This window comes from Chiloscyllium plagiosum, unplaced genomic scaffold (genome assembly GCF_037043375.1).
Source record: "Chiloscyllium plagiosum isolate Xiang-an unplaced genomic scaffold, Cpla_swu_hap1 HiC_scaffold_5, whole genome shotgun sequence".
NCBI classification, from domain to species: domain Eukaryota; kingdom Metazoa; phylum Chordata; class Chondrichthyes; order Orectolobiformes; family Hemiscylliidae; genus Chiloscyllium; species Chiloscyllium plagiosum.
This window is the reverse complement of record NW_028270143.1, coordinates 21029439-21048626: the sequence shown is the minus strand read 5'-3', so window position 1 is coordinate 21048626 and position 19188 is coordinate 21029439. Positions and strand designations below refer to the sequence as shown.

General features: G+C 43.8%; 1 protein-coding gene across 2 annotated transcripts in view; it reads left to right on the top strand.

Moving 5' to 3' along the window:
- The first annotated feature begins 13185 nt into the window (after nt 1-13185).
- Nucleotides 13186-19188, top strand: part of LOC122549740 (progressive ankylosis protein homolog B-like) — a 117723-nt gene continuing 111720 nt past the window's right edge. Inside the window, exon 1 of one of the 2 annotated variants that reach the window (XM_043689675.2) lies at nt 13186-13739. In XM_043689675.2, the coding sequence (XP_043545610.1) occupies nt 13641-13739 (99 nt within the window). In that variant the 5' untranslated portion in view covers nt 13186-13640. The remainder of the gene's footprint in view (nt 13740-19188) is intronic. The other variant, XM_043689673.2, reaches the window with a different exon arrangement.

The window sequence follows — 19188 nt, the reverse complement described above, 5'->3', positions numbered from 1 at the left end:
AGGATCGGTGCTGGGTCCACTCCTTTCCATCATTTATATAAATGATTTGGATGCGAGCATAAGAGATATAGTTAGTAAGTTTGCAGATGACACCAAAATTGAAGGTGTAGTGGACAGCGAAGAAGGTTACCTAGGAGTACAAAGGGATTTTGATCAGATGGGCCAATGGGCTGAGAAGTGGCAGATGGAGTTTAATTCAGATAAATGTGAGGTGCTGCATTTTGGGAAAGCAAATCTTAGCAGGACTTATACACTTAATGGTAAGGTCCTAGGGAGTATTGCTGAACAAAGAGACCTTGGAGTGTAGGTTCATAGCTGGAAATAGAGTCTTAGGTAGATAGGATAGTGAAAAAGGCATTTGGTATGCTTTCCTTTATTGGTCAGAGTTTTGAGTACAGGAGTTGGGAGGTCATGTTGTGGCTGTACAGGACATTGGATAGGCCACTTTTGGAATATTGCATGCAATTCTGGTTTCCTTCCTATTGGAAGGATATTGTGAAACTTGAAAGGGTTCAGAAAAGATTTACAAGGATGTTGCCAGGGTTGGAGCTATAGGGAGAGGTTGCATCGGGTGGGGCTGTTTTCCCTGGAGCATGGGAGGCTGAGGGGTGACCTTATAGAGGTTTATAAAATCATGAGGGCATGGATATGATAAACAGACAAAGTCTTTTCCCTGGGGTGGGGGAGTCCCCACCCCAGGGTGGGGTTTAGGGTGAGAGGAGAAAGATACAAAAGAGACCTAAAGGGGAAGGGTTTCACACAGAGGGGTGTGCATGTGTGGAATGAGCTGCCAGAAGAAGTGGTGGAGGCTGGTACAATTGCAACATTTAAGAGGCATCTAGATGGGTATATGAATAGGAAGGGTTTGGAAGGATGTGGGCTGGGTGCTGGCTTGGAATATCTGGTCGGCATGGACAAGTTGGACCGAAGGGTTTGTTTCCGTGCTGTACATCTCTATGACTGTGATTCATTGAAACTTTTGGTTAATCCTTGGTTTAATTTGGATGAGGAAAGCATGCAGGAGTTTCTGTATGCTCATTGCAGACTCTTAAAACAGCAAAAACATGATATGAATGAGCTAAAGACAGAATAGGAAAGTCTGTAATACCTCCAGGAATACCAAAATGGCTACTGGTCTCATGCAATGAATAATTGTTTCCGGCATTTTCTACTTCTGTATGTAAGATTTCTGAAGTTTTCCTGGGACAGGGAGTAAAAGCTTCATAAGGGACACAACAGTGTTCTCAGTTTTCTGACTCAATTTCCTTTTCGGATATTGGCTGGGAGCCTACAGCTGCAATACTCTGGCCTGTTTCCAGGTCTGTGCCACACAGAGAATCCTGAGGCAGGAGAAGAATTTTTAGACATGCCTTGAGGAAATGTTTTCATTCAGATTGTCCAAAGATCCAGAAGCTGTTGAGCACTGTGTTTGGAAAGACCAGAGACTCAGCTACAGACCTAAGAGAACAGGCATGTATAATGGCTATGTAAGATCTGGCAAAGGAAATCTGGGTTATCTTTGGTTTAATCAGAAGCAGCAGAATTCAGTCTCACAGAGCTGCCAAGTGGGTGGGCAGGGAGGCAGGGTTTTATGCAAACTTAATCCTGGAAAAATACAGGAATGTTGGAAAGCTGACATGATGCTGCCCAATTCGGAGTTTTACTGGGATATGTTCCAGGGCAAGCGGGAAAATCTCAGTGGAACTGACAAACAACAAAAAAGAAACTGCTGGACCAACTTGTGAACAGAAAACTGAGTTAATATTTTCAGTCCAGTGACCCATCTTCAGAAATTACAGCAGCCAGGAGCAGGTGGCATTTGTGCTGATGACAGGGGTGATGAAGATGAAAAGGAGTGAGTGGAGAGGAAACCTAGAGAGAAAGAGAAAAGAAAGGGAAGGCAGAGTAATCCACAGGAGAAGAGAAGCTAAATAGATCAGAACAGGGTAGTTGAAAATGGATTGGCTGTGCTAAAACGAAACCATTTCACCACAGGATTGGGGTGTGCAAGGAATGGACATGGACGGAGGTGTTCATATTTTTTAAATGTTAGGTTCAATGTTGGATCCAAAAAGGTGGTAAGGTCCTTATGTGGAAGGTGAGGTACAGTTTGTCCAGCTTGCATTGGCCTCCTCTGGAATAAGGAGAAAGGCAGGACTGCAGATGCTGGAGATCAGAGCTGAAAATGTGTTGCTGGAAAAGCGCAGCAGGTCAGGCAGCATCCAAGGAACAGGAGGATCGACGTTTCGGGCATGAGCCCTTCTTCAGGAATGAGGAGAGTGTGCCAAGCAGGCTAAGATAAAAGGTAGGGAGGAGGGACTTGGGGGAGGGGCGTTGGAAGTGCGATAGGTGGAAGGAGGTTAAGGTGAGGGTGATAGACCAGAGTGGGGGTGGGGGCGGAGAGGTCAGGAAGAAGATTGCAGGTTATGAAGGTGGTGCTGAGTTCGAGGGTTGGGACCGAGACAAGGTGTTCCGCCTACTTGCGGAACGTCTCAGAGAACACCTCTGGGACACCTGGACCAACCAACCAACCCCGTGGCTCAACACTTCAACTCCCCCTCCCACTCCACCAAGGACATGCAGGTCCTTGGACCCCTCCATCGCCAGACCATAGCAACACGATGGCTGGAGGAAGAGCGTCTCATCTTCCGCCTAGGAACCCTCCAACCACAAGGGATGAACTCAGATTTCTCCAGTTTCCTCATTTCCCCTCCCCCCACCTTGTCTCAGTCCCAACCCTCGAACTCAGCACCACCTTCCTAATCTGCAATCTTCTTCTTGACCTCTCCGCCCCCATCCCCACTCCAGCCTATCACCCTCACCTTAACCTCCTTCCACCTATCGCATTTCCAACGCTCCTCCCCCAAGTCCCTCCTCCCTACCTTTTATCTTAGCCTGCTTGGCACACTCTCCTCATTCCTGAAAAAGGGCTCATGCCCGAAACGTCGATTCTCCTGCTCCTTGGATGCTGCCTGACCTGCTACGCTTTTCCAGCAACACATTTTCAGCTCCTCTGGAATAATTCAATAAGTCCAAATCAGAAATCTTGGCAGGACAACAGGGTAGTGCGTTGTTGGGGCAGGCACTTGGAAAATCTGGGTCATTTTTATGTATAGAACCTAGGGGTTCTGCAAAGCAGCCATCCAGTCTGTGTTTTGTCTCCCCAATGGAGAAGTGAATGCACTATGAGTAGCAAATACAATAGACTAGGTTGAACAAAATGCTGATAAATCACTGCTTTACCAGGATGGGTGTGTCTGACGCTTTAGATATTGAGGAGGGAGCAGGTAAATGAGCAAGTGTTGCACCTTCTCTGAATGCAAGGGAAGATGTTGTGGGGATCTGGGATGATCTTTGGGAGTGGACCAGGGTGCCTCTTCCAGTGGGTCATAGAAGGTTGGTTTGCTCAGTTAACTAGAAGGCTGGTTTGCACTGTAAGGTGTTGCCAACAGCATGGGTACAATTCCTGAACCATCTGAGGTTGCCATGATGGATTTTCCTTTTTAATCTCCCCCCTCACCTTAAGTGTTAAACCATCATCAGTTATCTCTGTTTAATGAGACTGTAGGACTATGGTGCCTTTACCTTTCTTTTTAACACAGAGAAGGTAGAAGGATGACACTAATTCATGATGCTCCTTCTGAGAGCTAGTACAAATGTGATGGGCTGAATTGCCTCCTTCTGCAATTCACAATTTTTAAATTCTGTAACAAAATCAGAAATTCTTGGATAAATTCTGCAAGTCTGACAGCATCTGTGAAGTGACAGCAGAGTTAATGTTTCGGGTCTGGAACATTAGAGCATAGAACATTGAACATAGAACAATACAGCACAGAAAAGGCCCTTCGGCCCACGATGCTTTACCAGGACAGGTGTGTCTGGCGCTTTAGATATTGAGGATATCTGAAGAATCTCTCCATAAATGCTGCCAGATCTGCTGAGTCTCTTCAGAAATTTCTGCTTTTGTTTCTGTTTTTTAAAACAGTGACTAACTCCTTGAATGATCCAACCCCCACTTTGATGGACGAGAAAGGAGTCAGTTCACACTTTCAGGAAAAATGAGGACTGCAGATGCTGGAGATCAGAGTCAAGAGTGTGGTGCTGGAAAAGCACAGCAGGTTAAACAGCAACCGAGGAGAAGGAGAATCCACATTTCCCATCCTCACACTTCCAGGAGGTCATTGTCTCTGTGAATATATCTGTCTCCAAACCAAGGAGATGCTATGGGGCACACAAACTAGTTTTGATGATCTGAGGTTTTAATCAATGTTCTTTGTTTCATTTAAAAGCTGCCTTTTAAAATTCCAACATTAAAAAACAATTGATTAAGTTGCAATTTAGTATTTGATATGGGCATATTTTTCTAAGCAGTCAAAAAACATTCACCACCAATTTTTCAAGGGCAATTATTGATGGGCAGCAAATGCTGACCTGATCAGCAATTCCCACATCCTGTGAATTTTTCTTTAACATGTTTAAGAGGGTGGACAGAGTACCAATCAAGCAGGTTACTTTGTCCTGGATGATGCTGAGATTCTTGAGCGTTGTTGGAGCTACACTTATCCAGGCAAGTGGAAGATATTCCATCTCTTGATTTATGTCTTGTAGATGGTGACCAGGTGTCATAACTTGGAGGTAGTTGTTCTTGGCTTAATTCCCAGCTTCTGGCTCGCTTTTGCAGATATAATACTCATGTGGGCACTGCAATTAACTTTCAAATTATTGGTAACTTCCAGAATGTTGGTGGGGATTTGGAGATTGTAATTAACACTGTGACATTATCATCATTGAATGTTAGGACATTATGGTTAAAGTCTTGTTGAAAATGGTCACTGCTTGGCACTTAAAGTCATAGAGTCAGAGGGATGCACAGCATGGAAACAGACCCTTCAGTCCAACCCATCCATGCCAACCAGATATCCCAACCCAATCTAGTCCCATCTGTCATCACCCGGCCCATATCCCTCCAAAGCCTTCATATTCCTTTACCCATCCAACTGCCTCTTAAATTTTGCAATTGTACCAGCCTCCACCACTTCCTCAGGCAGCTCATTCCACACACGTACCACCCTCTGCATGGAAAGGTTGCCCTGTAGGTCTCTTTTATATTTTTCCCCTCTCACCCTAAACCCTCTAGTTCTGGACTCCCTGACCCCAGGGAAAAGACTTTGTCTATTTACCCTATCCATGCCCCTCATAATTTTGTAAACCTCTATAAGGTCAGCCCTCAACCTCCGACGCTCCAGGGAAAACAGCCCCAGCCTATTCAGCCTCTCCCTATAGCTCAAATCCTCCAACCCTGGCAACATCCTTGTAAATCTTCTCTGAACCCTTTCAAGTTTCACAACATCTTTCCAATAGGAAGGAGACCAGAATTGCACACAATATTCCAACAGTGGCCTAACCAATGTCCTGTACAGCCGCTACATGACCTCCCAACTCCTGTACTCAATACTCTGACCAATAAAGGAAAGCATACCAAACACCTTCTTCGCTATCTTATCTACCTGCAACTCCACTTTCAAGGAGCTATAAATCTGCACTCTAAGGTCTCTTTGTTCAGCAACACTCCCTAGGACCTTACCATTAAGTGTATACGTCCTGCTAAGATTTGCTTTCCCAAAATGCAACACCTCACACTTATCTGAATTAAGCTCCACCTGCCACTTCTCAGCCCATTGGCCCATCTGGTCCAGATCCTGTTGTAATCTGAGATAACCCTCTTCGCTGTCCACCATACCTCCAATTTGGGTATCGTCTGCAAACTTACTACCTGTACCTCTTATGCTCACATCCAAATCATTTATGTAAATGACAAAAAGTAGAGGGCCCAGCACCGATCCTTGTGGCACTCCACTGGTCACAGGCCTCCAGTCTGAAAAATAACCCTGCACCACCACCCTCTGTCTTCTACCTTTGAGCCAGTTCTGTGCCCAAATGGCTTGTTCTCCCTGTATTCCATGAGACCTATCCAACAGGTGTGATACAAACATTACTTACCATTTATCAGCCAACCTTAATGTTTTCCTTATGGTTCTGCATATGGGCATGGACTGCTTGAATATTATTTGTTAATGTTACTTAACATTTTACAATCATCAGTGAATATCTCTACTCTGACATAATGGTTGAGGAAAGACTTTTGATGAAGCAACTTAAAATGAGCCTTGGACACTACCCTAAAAAAATCCTGCAACATTGCTGCCGTAGCCCCCAACAAGCAAAGCAATCAGCCTTTTTACCAAGCATGGCTATAGCCCATGGAGCGTTTATTCCTAATTATCTTCAATTTTACTAGGGCTCCTTGATGCCACACTTGGTCAAATATTGCCTTTGATTTCAATTGCAGTCATTCCTGTCTCAACTCTTGATTTTAGCTTTGTCCATTTTTGGACCAAGTAATGAGATATCAAGCTAGTGGCCCTGCCAAAACTTAGCATCAAAGAGCAGGTTATTTCTAAGTTAGTGCTGTGAAGAAAGAACTGAGGAAATCAAAGAGTGGGGGGGTTGGCACCAGAAAGATTCTTGATAGTATATGGTTATTGAACCTCTTGTGGCAGAATGTTCTCAGGACCACTGCCTTCGGGATTCCTAGTCACAACTACTTAGTTTGGCCCCTGGTCTCTTTCTCCCCTTGTTAAGAAACAACCTTCACACAATGCTCCAACCAGGACACTCAGGCCCATACTCTGCGTACAACAGATGGAGTGTGGAAATGAACACAAACCAGATCTGACCCATATCAGATTTGTGATCTGTGGATTAAACTTAATTTAAACTTAAGTGTATAAGTGCCTGAATTATTATTAAGTTATGTGTACTGACACACTGTATTCAGGGCCAGTTGAGCTAGAGCCATCTTGAGATCTGTTTGTACCAGAAGCTGGAGTCTGTGGATTTCGTGGTGGCCAGCAGTCTCATTGGAGCAGAGTCAAGAGGCAAAATAAGATTCCAATCTTACATCATGCTACAGTATTGACTGATAATTGGATTAATAAATGATTAAAGACCCAACCAAAACTGAGTGGTGGCAGAGATTGGCGTTTGTGGTGGTGAGGTATGGACTGCTGCAGTGAGAAGGCAGCTCCTGAACTGCACTGACTTATTTATCATATCAATGGGCAACAAGACTATTTATTTGGATGATATCCATTTACTTTTTGGGGAATGATTTTTGGCTAAGTTTTGATGCAGCAGTAGTGAGCTCTAGAAGCACAGAATTGTAATGCAGGTACACCGGCAACTTGCATTGGGAAGACTGCAGAAGGGACATTTTGTACACAGGAACAGGACTCTTGCTTGTGGATTAGACCGGCTGCATCTCAGGATTGCTTTCTCGGTCTTTTAGCGTCTAACTGTGTGCTTGCACCAATGCATGTTTTGCATTACCTTATAAAAGCAAATTACTGCCGATGCTGGAATCTGAAACCAAAAAAGAAAATGCTGGAAAATCTCAGCAGGTCTGGCAGCATCTGTAAGGAGAGAAAAGAGCTGACATTTCGAGTCTAACTGACCCTTTGTCAAAGCTGAGCTCTTTTCAGCTCTTTTCTCTCCTTACAGATGCTGCCAGACCTGGTGAGATTTTGCAGCATTTTCTCCTTTGCATTACCTTGACTTGCTGTGTCAATAAGCACAGCCACACAATGAAGCAGTTTGCTTTGCTACTCAGTCAAGAAGGTACACATCTGGCTGTGCTATGTCAATCTCACTTCAGGTGCCAGAGGTTTACACAACAAGTTCACTGTATGGGCAGCAAACAGGCATCCATGTTTTACTGTATAGGGGAATAGTGCTCACTGAAGCACATGTAGGCAGCTGTCAGTCAGAGGGTCCTGCCATAGTAAGTCAAGGAGAGCCTATGACCAGGGGGTTTGGCCACAGTCAAGCGTATGCTTGGAGTTAATCCAGCATGGGGCCCATTCCCTTGCAGTCTGAAAAGTGAGTTTACGGCCAGTCCTGTGACTTTATTTACAGCCGGCCGTATGGGGGTATGGGGTTAGGGCTAATGTACAGCGTCTAGTTGAGGATCTGGACACTTCTTGTCGGGGACTGTCCAGGCCTCGGCATGGTCAGTCCATCAGGTCCGTTCACAGCAAGTAAAGTGAAATGGAGACGGCTGTTGCTGACTGAATGAGACTTTGCAAGTTAGAGTCATAGAGTCCTACAACACGGAGACAGGCCCTTTGGCTCAAACTGGTCTGTGCCGATCAGTCCACACTAATCCCATTTCCCTGCACTTGGCCCATATCCTTCTAATCCTTTCCCATCTATATATTTGTTCAAATGGTTTTTAAACGTCATTAATGTACCCGCTTCACCACATCTGCTGGCAGCTCATTCCATATTTGTACCACCCTCTATGTAAATAAAGTTACCCTTCAGGTTCCCTTTTATTCTTTCTCCTCTAACCTTAAACTGATGCCCTCTAGTCCTCAATTCCCCAACCCTGGGGAAAAAAATTGAGTCCATTCATCCTATCCATGCCTCTCATGATCTTATACAACCACTATAAGGTTCCCCCCTCAGTCTCCTATGCTCTAAAGAAAAATGTCCTAGCTTGTCTATAGGTCGGTTAGCTCAGATGGTTGGAGCGTGGCTTCTGGGTTCGCAAGTGGCAGGTTTGTACTTACAGGGTCTGTGTTTGTCGCTGCTTTTGGGCGGCACGGTGGCTCAGTGGTTAGCACTGCTGCCTCATAGCGCCAGGGACCTGGGTTTGATTTATGCCTTGGCAACTGTCATGTGTAGAGTTTGCACATTCTCTCCATGCCTGCGTGGGTTTCCTCCCACAATCCAAAGATGTGCAGGTCAGGTGGATTGGCCACGTTAAATTGCCCACAGTGTCAGGTGCATTAGTCAGCGGTAAATGTAGGGGAATGGGCCCGGATGGGTTACTCTTCAGAGGATCGGTGTGGACTTGTTGGGCCGAAGGGCCTGTTTCCATACTGTAAGGAATCTAATCTAATAACTCAAACCATTGAGTACAGGCAACATCCTTGTAGATTTCTTCTGCACTCTTTCCAGTTTAATAACATTCTTCCTATAACACAAAACTGAACACAATACTCCAAGTGCGGCCTCACCAATGTCCTATACAACTGCAACATAACTTCCCAATTTCTATACTCAATACTCTGACTGATGAAGGCCAGTGTGTGAAAAGCCTTCTTCACTGTCCTGTCTATCTGTAACTCCACTTTCAGAGAATCATGCACCTGAACTCCAAGGTCCCTCTGTTCCACTACACTCCTTAAGGCCCTACCATTCACCATGAAACTCCTACCTTGATTTGGCTTTCCAAAATGCAAAACCTCACATTTACTGGTATCTGTATTAAACTCCACTTGCAATTTCTCGGCCCACTTCCCCAGCTGATCGGGTCCTGCGGCAATTTCTGATAACCTTCCTCACTGTTCACAATACCTCCTATTTTAGTGTCATCTGCAAAAATACTAATCATGCCTTCTACATTCTCATCCAAATCATTGATATAGATAACAAACGGCAATGGGCCCAGCACCATATCCTGAGGGACTCCACTAGTTACAGACTTGCAATCCGACAAGCATCCTTCCACTATTATCCTCTGCTTCCTAGCATCAAACCAATTTTGTATCCAATTTGCCAGCTCCCCCTGGATTCCATGCGATCTAACCTTCCCAAGTGGCTTACCATGTGGAAACTTATCAAAGGCCTTACTGAAATCCACATACAGAGGAACCTCAATTATCTGGCATTGGATTATCCAAATTTTGGATTATCCAGCTAGATCGCAAGGTCCTGATGCTTGGATAAACAATGCAATCCAGCATTTGATTATCTGGCATTCGATTAACCAAACAAAATACTCCCTACCCGTGTCCTTCGGATAATCGAGGTTCCTCTGTAGACTATGTCTAATGCCCTGCCCCATCAATCTTCCTGGTCACTTTGTCAAAGAACTCTAACAAATATGTGAGGCATCATTCTCCCACTCACAAAGCCATGCTGACTACTCTTAATCAATCCCTGTCTTTCCTGTATGTATGTCTTATCTTAGAATCTTCTCAAGTAACCTACCCACCACAGACATTAAGCTTACCTCTATCGTTCTCAGTCTTTTCTGTGCAGCCCTTCTTGAATAATAGTACAGCATTCGCTACCCTCCAGTTTTTCAGGACCTCACCCGTGGCTAACGATGATGCAAAAATATCAACTAGGGCCCCCGCAATTTCTTGTCTCGCCTCTTGCAGTGTTTTTGGATATATTTGGTCAGGACCAGGAGATTTATCCACCTTCATACATTCTAAGACATCCAAATGCTGCTATACCCTCTGAAGTCTTCCAGCATTTTCTGTTTTATGTTTCTGATTTACTGCATCCACACTTCTTTCAGTTTTTATTCAGGATCTGAAGTTGTGAATGGGGGTTATCAGTGAACAATCCCAATTCTGACCTTATGATGGAGGGAACTTCTTTGATTAAGCAACTGAAGAAGGGTCCAGGTCTTGACACTGACGAATTCAAGCAATGATATCCTGGGCCTGAGAGATTAGCCTCAACCATTCCTTTTTTGGGTTAAGTATGATGTTAACCAGGGTAGAGGGTTTTTTTCCTGATTTCCACTTACATTAATTTTGCTCAGGCTCCTTGGTGCTGCATTCAATCAATGTTGCCTTGACATCAATCTCATCTCATGCTGGAGTTTGGCTCTTTTGTTCATATTTAGACCAAGCCTGTAGTGAGACCTAGAGTTGAATGGCCTTGATTTAACAAGTCATTGCTACTTGATAGTATTATCAAGGACACCTTCTATCTCTAATGCTGATTGAGAATATACTGGTAAGATGATAATTGGTCTGATTGGTTTGCCCTCCATTTTGTGGGCAGTACATACCAGGGCAATTTTCAGTATTGTTTGTCAGATGCCAATGTCGTAGCTGCTCTGGCATAGATTGGCTAGGGGCACAAGTCATTTGGGAGAACAAGTCTTCAGTACTACTCCTGGGATGTCAGATATGCAAGCTTTGTTGTAGCTAATTTGCATCTGTTTCTTCAGGTGGCATGAATTGAGTTGGTAAGAAAAAAGCTACTTGAAATGATCAGCCAAACCATATACCACAATGCATCATCTGCTTAACACTTCTGGCTGTAAATGCTTCAGAACTGTCTTTAACTGTTTTTATAGCTATTCCTTCATTGAGGATAGGGATGTTTGTGGAGCTTCCTGCTCCAGTGAATTGTTTAATTAGATTCTTCCCGCACCTAGCTTGTCCAGACCCATCAGCATTTCATGTTTCTATGAGATCCCTTCACATTCTTCAAATTCCAGTGAGTACAAGCCCACTCAATCCAAGCTTTCCTCATATGTCAGTCCTACCATCCCAGGAATCAGCCTGGTGAACCTTCACTGGACTCCCCCAATAGCAAGAATGTCCTTTCTTTGACTAGGAGACCAAAATTGCACATAATACTCAAGGTGTGGCCTCATCAAGGCCCTGTATGGAGCATACGTGTTGTTCTGTGTTGCAGCTTCATCAGGTTGGCACCTCATTTTTGAGTATTCTGTTCTCTGAACCAGGACTGATGCCTTGGCTCGACGCGATTGTTTGAGTGAGGGCAAATGCCTGTGAATATGATGGTTGAAACATACTGCTGGGATGGCTCATGGTGCCCCGCGGGTGCCTAATTTTGACTCACCCTGACAATCCATCAACAGCAGATTGAATCCCTGTGAATCTTCGGAACATACTGGTACTTGAAACACCAGCCAAGTGGCCACGTTGTAACCCTTTCACATTTGGATACATGATTTGGAGATGCCAGTGTTGAACTGGGCTGTACAAAGCTAAAAATCACACAACACCAAGTTATAGTCCAACAGGTTTAATTGGAAACACTAGCTTTCGGAGCGCTGCTCCTTCACAACACTGGCTCAAAGGGAGAAGACAGAGGGTGGTGGTGGAGGGTAGTTTTTCAGACTGGAGGCCTGTGACCAGTGGAGTGCCACAAGGATCGGCGCTGGTTCCTCTACTTTTTGTCATTTACATAAATGATTTGGATGCGAGCATAAGAGATACAGTTAGTAAGTTTGCAGATGATACCAAAATTGGAGGTGTAGTGGACAGCAAAGAGGGTTACCTCAGATTACAACAGGGTCTTGACCAGATGGGCCAATGGGCTGAGAAGTGGCAGATGGAGCTTAATTCAGATAAATGCGAGTGCTGCATTTTGGGAAAGCAAATCTTAGTAGGACGTATACATTTAATGGTAAGGTCCTAGGGTGTGTTGTTGAACAGGGACCTTGGAGTGCAGGTTTATAGCTCCTTGAAAGTGGAGTCGCAGTTACATAGGATAGTGCAAAAAGCCGTTTGGTATGTTTTCCTTTATTGGTCAGAGTATTGAGAACAGGAGTTGGGAGGTCATGTTGTGGCTGTTGGAATATTGCATGCAATTCTGGTCTCCTTACTATTGGAAAGATGTTGTAAAACTTGAAAGGGTTCAGAAAAGATTTACAAGGATGTTGACAGAGTTGGAGGATATGAGCTATAGGGAGAGGCTGAACAGGCTGGGGCTGTTTTCCCTGGAGCGTCGGAGGCTGAGGGTTGACCTTATGGAGGTTTACAAAATTATGAGGGGCATGGATAGGGTAAATAGGCAAAGTCTTTTCCTTGGGGTCGGGGATTCCAGAAGTAGAGGGCATAGGTTTAGGGTGAGAGTGGAAATATATAAAAGCAACCTATGGGGCAACTTTTTCACACAGAGAGTGGTACGTGTATGGAATGAGCTGCCAGAGGAAGTGGTGGAGACTAGTACAATTGCAACATTTAAGAGGCATTTGGATGGGTATTTGAATAGGAAGGGTTTGGAGGGATATGGTCCGGGTGCTGGCAGGTGGGACTAGATTGGGTTGGGATATCTGGTCGGCATGGACGGGTTGGACCGAAGGGGTCTGTTGCTATGCTGTACATCTCTCTTGACTCTAACCACCCGATGCAGGAGCAACGCTCAGAAAGCCAGTGCTTCCAATTCAACCTGCCGGACCATAACCTGGTTGTTGTGTGATTTTGTTTATCATTTTGGATACGTAACTGCTGCTTTTTTGGCGAGGGATAGTCACCTCGCCCGACTCCGCGGGGCTTTCCCCGTGCCTCTTGCTGCTAACCCACGCCGCAGCTCTGATGCCAATCGTTTCCCCTTGTTGCTCACAGCGCTATAACATCAGAGGCACCTTGAGCTTGGGGACTGAGTGAGTGAGTGAGGCGTTGACAGAGGGGCTGGCGATTGTGACTATTAAGGGGACCCACGTGTCTCTGCCTCATGACCCTGAGCGCTGTTCAGCTTTCCCTTCACTCATCATTTGTTGTCTCTGCGCTCGGCGTGACTGAGAGAGGCTTGTGGGTGGTGAATCGCGATTGTTTTCTGCCTCGTTTGCTTTGCTGTGTGTGTGTGTTTGTGGGTTTTTTTTTGTCTTTCCCACCCCACCCCCCTCCCCTTGTTTACAGCACAGCCCACAATGGAAGAAACTTCTGGGCGAGCTCCTCTTTTATACCGTGCGGAGAGAAAAGCGGTCGTTGTCAGCTCTTGCAGCCGGCTGTAATCCTTGGCTCCTTCTTCCTCCCTCTCTCTCCATCCGTGCATGTCCGCTGTGAGAAGCAGGTGCCATGCTGAAAGTGACCGGATTCCAGACCCACTACTGGCCGCTGGTTCGCTTCCTCGTCCCGCTAGCGGTCACCAACATAGCGGTAGATCTCGGGGAGCAGGTCGGTGACTTGTTTAACAATTTAATTCATGGCGTACTTTCCTTTTCTCTCTCTCTCTAGCGGCCCGTCAATAGCCGACGGCCACTGTCATGTTTAACATGCGCCGCAGGGCTGTAGTAAAAAACATGTTTGGCGCTGACAGGCATTGAACCCAGGAGGCTTCACCCCCTCCCAACCCTCGGGGCTTTGAGGCTGGTCCATCTGGTCAGCTGCAGCCCCCTCTCTATAAGGTGGCGTCTCACCCAGCTTGTAAATCTGGGGCAACCCCATTATTCCATTTATTTTTGTTTAACATTTTCAACTGGTTAACCTTGCATCTGAGGTCAATTTTGACTCCAATGGAATCCCGGTCAAAGTGCGTGGACGAGAGGCTGGGATCCGTTAGATCACTTGCCATTCCTCGGCCTTGTTACGCAGAATTCCACATCCTATAATAGGATATCGATGCATCAGATTCTCTCTCTTCTCCCCCCCCCCCCCCAAAAACCGTGGTCAGAGTTCGTGGTTTAAAAATAGATCAGCTGCAGTTCTCCTTCTCTGTGTGATATGTGTATGCGTCTTATGTAAATTCTGAGTTGCATGTCTCGATTTTTAAATACCCAGCCCCTTCCATTCACCTCCACTACCTGCTAATTATGGTGTCTGTCAATTAAGGTCCAGTTGCAGCAGTCTGCCCCTCCCGGCGACCTCTTATCTCAGCTGCAGCTGGGGAAGGGTTTATTTGATCAACCAGATTGTGTGTATCTCCACAGATTAATCTACTCTATTTGCATCATGCTGCTGAATCAAACTGTTTGTTTACTGACCATCACTTGTACGAAGGAAGGTAGCCGCCCTTATAATGTGGGAAGGCTGGTGGAAAAATTCTCCAATCAAATTCTCTTAAGAATTAGAGGCACCTCCATTATTAATAAATTTGCAATTATCTTTTTAATGTCCCCTGTACTAATGCTCAAAATGGCAATGTAATTTCTCTGGAGGTAGCAGTAAGTCATGGTGAAGACTTCCCTATATATCTATACCAACTGTTATTTCTGGCCTGTCAACTCTGCAGCTAAAAGGTGAACAAGCAACTAGGATACCCCCCTGTCTTGGCTGCAAAGTGAGCATGCATGGATATCCAAATGAGTACAGGTTGACTTTATGCCATTTTGATTGAATAGTCTGCCAACAAGCAAAATGAAGGCTTATATATGATGAATGGGTACAGGGGTAAGGTAGCTGAGAATTAACTTGTCCTGTCATCATCAACATCCACAGCTCCTTGTTTTCTGAAGTCCCATCTACATTATCAGTTCTACTTCTGAGATTATATCAAGCATCAAATTTAAGTTTGAAACCTGTGCTCTTCTACAATTTGCCCATAATGGGTATTTCTACTCCATCTTGCCAATTGTAACAAAGCCTTTAGCATTAAGGACTATGACCTGGATTATTTTTTCCAAACATTTACACCAATTCTATCTTCAAATTCACCAAATAAACCTTTTCAATGAGCTATTTGATCTTCTCCCTTACCTACTCTTCATTATCTATTCATCCTTCTTGTGAAACATCATGAATTATTTTGCCATTTTTATGGTGCAATATATAATTTTGGAAACTAAATTTAGCTGCTTGAGTTGGCCTAACCACAGATCATTACATAGATTGTAGCAATTGGAATTAGCCTCAGTCAAAGAAATCTGAATTTGATTTTATTTCATAGTGGTTTGGATGTGATTTTTTTTTCCATTTCTGCAAATCTCTATTACAATCATATTAGTTTCCAACATGATCACTACTCATGTGATCATTCTGGCCACATCCAAGTCAGCCATCCTGTAATATGTGATGCTAATGTGAGGAACAGAAATGAGATGTTGACTAAGGATGTTCCTTTTTGAAGGCAACAGTCTTGGCATGTGGAAGTAAAATTTGCTGGTCATCCAGAAAAAGAGGAACACAATTGTGACTTTGAACTATTTTCCACTTGTGCTTTGGATTAAAGTCAGCATTTAAATAGTTTTTAGAGATTTGCTTGTTCTAGACCATCACTGAATACTTTCCATATTTGTGTGTCTGACATACACAACACTTCGTTTGTTTGTTGAAATTTTGTGGCATGTATTATGTTCTAGCAGGATAACAGACACTGAATCAGCTTGATCCTTAATTTGTGGGGATGTCTCAGTCTGATCCTTTGATAGCGAAGGGTTGCTCTACATAGAAGTCACAGCAAAGAAACAGCCCATTCAACCCAACCAGATTCTGTAGTGTTTATCGTGCAAACAAGGCTTTCTGTCTTCTTTGTCATGTCTTTCATTTAATTGAACATACTGTTAAAGTTCTAAGTCTTCATGATTAACTCTGCTCAATCCCTAATGATTTGAGTTCAGAAGCAAATGCAATGGTTCACTAACTCTGGCCAAGTAAGTTGTTGACAATATTTATTTCTCATAATGCCATGGGTAACACCAATCCCTCCCTCCTGGTCTGACTGCAAATAATAGAATTTGTTCCATGAAGTAATCAATGGACAATGTTAATAGTAAAACATGCAATTTACTTTCAGAGGGCCCATTGTGGCATGATGGTAGTGTCCCTACCCATGGAGGCACAGGTTCAAGTTCCACCTGCTCCAGAGATGCTCAGTAACATCACTGATTAGAAAACTAAATAAAGGTCAAATTAAGAAAGAGTGCTTTCAAGCAAAATGTGATGAAAGACAGAATAAACTTCACGATCAACCAGTGATAGCATTTCTACAAGTATTTCTGAACAACTAGATGTTGAAGGATATTGGGAGTTTGTGGGGTCAGTGTAGGGATGAAACCAGATGCATCAATTGAGATCCCTCATCAGAAGACACACTAGACCTCGTCTGGAGATTTGTGTACAGATGTAGGTGCCACATTGTAGAACAGATGCAAGTACATGGGTGAGAGTGCATAAGTGATTTACTAGAATAATTCCAACAGGCGGATAGCTTGAAGTTGGAACTAACCTTCTTGGAGAGGAGATCTGTTGAAGTTTTGATAATGAACAGGGTGGGCAGAGTCATTAGGGTAAACCTGTTTCTGTTTGTAAAAGAAAGAAGACCGAGAGGGCGTAGATTTGAAACCATCTACAAATGAAGCAAGAGTGATGTAAGAAAAACACTTCCATAAAGCGAGTAGATAGGGTATGGAGTGCACTGCTTGGAAATGGGGAGCATGGAGGTTCAGCTGATGCAAACAAATGGTCTGAAATGTATTTGGTTTGTAAATTGTACTGGGATATGAGGAAAAGGTGGCAGATTGACACTAGGTAAGAGCCAATTTTGTGATTAATTATCTTGTCATCTGATTAAAGTGCTGTGTTAATCCAGGCTTTGAGGTTGATCTTACTGTAATCACTAGAAAATAACTGATTTTACACACATTATTTGTCACTGGTGTTTTTTTGAAGTACAATCAGCTGTGGCGCTCACAACTAGTGGCGGCAGAAATGAGTTAGTGTTCTGCCATGACATAGACCACCCTCTTCTCATAATAAACGAAACACAGTGCTGTAGTGTACAATATTTTTATGAATTTAGCAAATATGCTTGTGAAAAATGTGTGGCCTTAACCTGAATTTTATGCTTTTCATTTGCAAATCCTTAATTTGTGAATTAATGTACTACTTACTCCAGATGTGCCAAAATATTTCCCAACATGGTATTATGTAACTTATTTGCACTGTGCTGCATCATTGAAAATCTCTCAGCAATCATTTTTTTAGGTCTTTTTACCATTTCTATGTAATCCCATACAGTATTTTGATTCAAGACTAAGGCAAGTACAGAGATATTGGTGTGAACTGTACGGCTTGACCTGAAATCTGAATAGTAAAAGAACTAAAACAACATTTTCATGACTTTAGTTACTGCACAAATTCTAATAGTTGTATGTGTCTGCAGAGGAACGGGTCGTTCAGCCTACCAAGACTGTGTCAACAAATGACACCTTTCTAAACTTAAAAACCTTTGGCTCTACACTGTATCTTTTAATTCCTTGCCTATTCATATATCTATCAAGATGCCTTTTAAACATGGTTATTGCATTGACTTTCACTTCCTCCACCACTCTGGCAGTGCTGGTTTTAAAAATCCCTGTCACATCTCTTTTCCTCCTTTTACCTAGTAACTGACATTTTTTACTCTGGAGAAAAGACTGGCTATCCATTCTATCTATTACTCTTTCTATTGGGTTGCCCTTCATCCTGCAACATTCAAATGAAAACAAACTCTGTCCAATCGCTCCTCATACTTGATGCTCTCAAAACCAGCAACATCCTGATTAAGGTACTGCAAATAAAGGTGCTGAATAAGATGGTGAGTTGGGGTTATATATTAGCGTCGATAGGGACTGGCTCCCACATTCTTCTGGTAGTGTGGTGACCAGACTGCACTCATTATTAGGAGAAAGTGAGAATTGCAGATGCTGGAGATCAGAATCGAGAGGGTGGTGCTGGAAAAGGCCTCATTCCTGATGAAGGGGTTATGCCCGAAACATTTGATTTCCCCTGCTCCTGACCTGCTGTGATTTTCCAGCATCACGCTCTGCACTCAATATTACAAATATGACTTAACTAACGTTCTGTACAGCTGCTACATGACTCAAGCTTTTGTACTCTATGCCTGCCCAATGAGGGCAAGATTGCCATATGCTGCTTTGGCCAACTTATTCAAAAGGGAAAATGCTGGAAAATCCCAGCAGGTCTGGCAGCATCTGTAAGGAGAGAAAAGAGCTGACGTTTTGAGTCTAACTGACCCTTTGTCAAAGCTTTTACCTTATCCATTTGTATTGTCACTTTCAGGGAACTGTGGACCTGTACACCTAGAAGCCTTTTTAAGTTAATGCTACTAAGGCTTTTGCCATTAACTATGTACTTGCCTCCTGCATTAAATCTTTCAGCTTTTAAATCTAGTAAAAACAAGCATCCTGTGTGCTGTCTTAACTACACTATTGACCTGTCTAGCTGTCTTCAGGAATCTGTGAAAAAGCATCCCAAGATCCTTCTGTTCCTCTGAGATTCATGAAAGGGAATTTTTTGGCATCTCCTCTAATCAGGATGGATAAAGGTGAACCAGCACATGTAACATATTTGAATTTCCAAAAGACACTTAAGGTACTAAAAAGTAAAGCTGCTGAATAAGATGAGACCATGGTGAGTTGGGGTTATGTCATAGAATCCCTACATTTGGAAACAGGCCCTTCGGCCCAACAGGCCCACACCGACCCTCCGAAGGGTAACCCACCCAGACCCATTCCCCTACTACTCTACAATGCACCTAACCTACACATCCCTGAACACTTTGGGCAATTTAGCACGGCCAATTCACTAACCTGCATATCATTGGATTGTGGGAGGAAACCGGAGCACTCCGAAAACTCATGCAGACATGGGTGGAACGTGCAAACTTCACACAGACATTTGCCCGAGG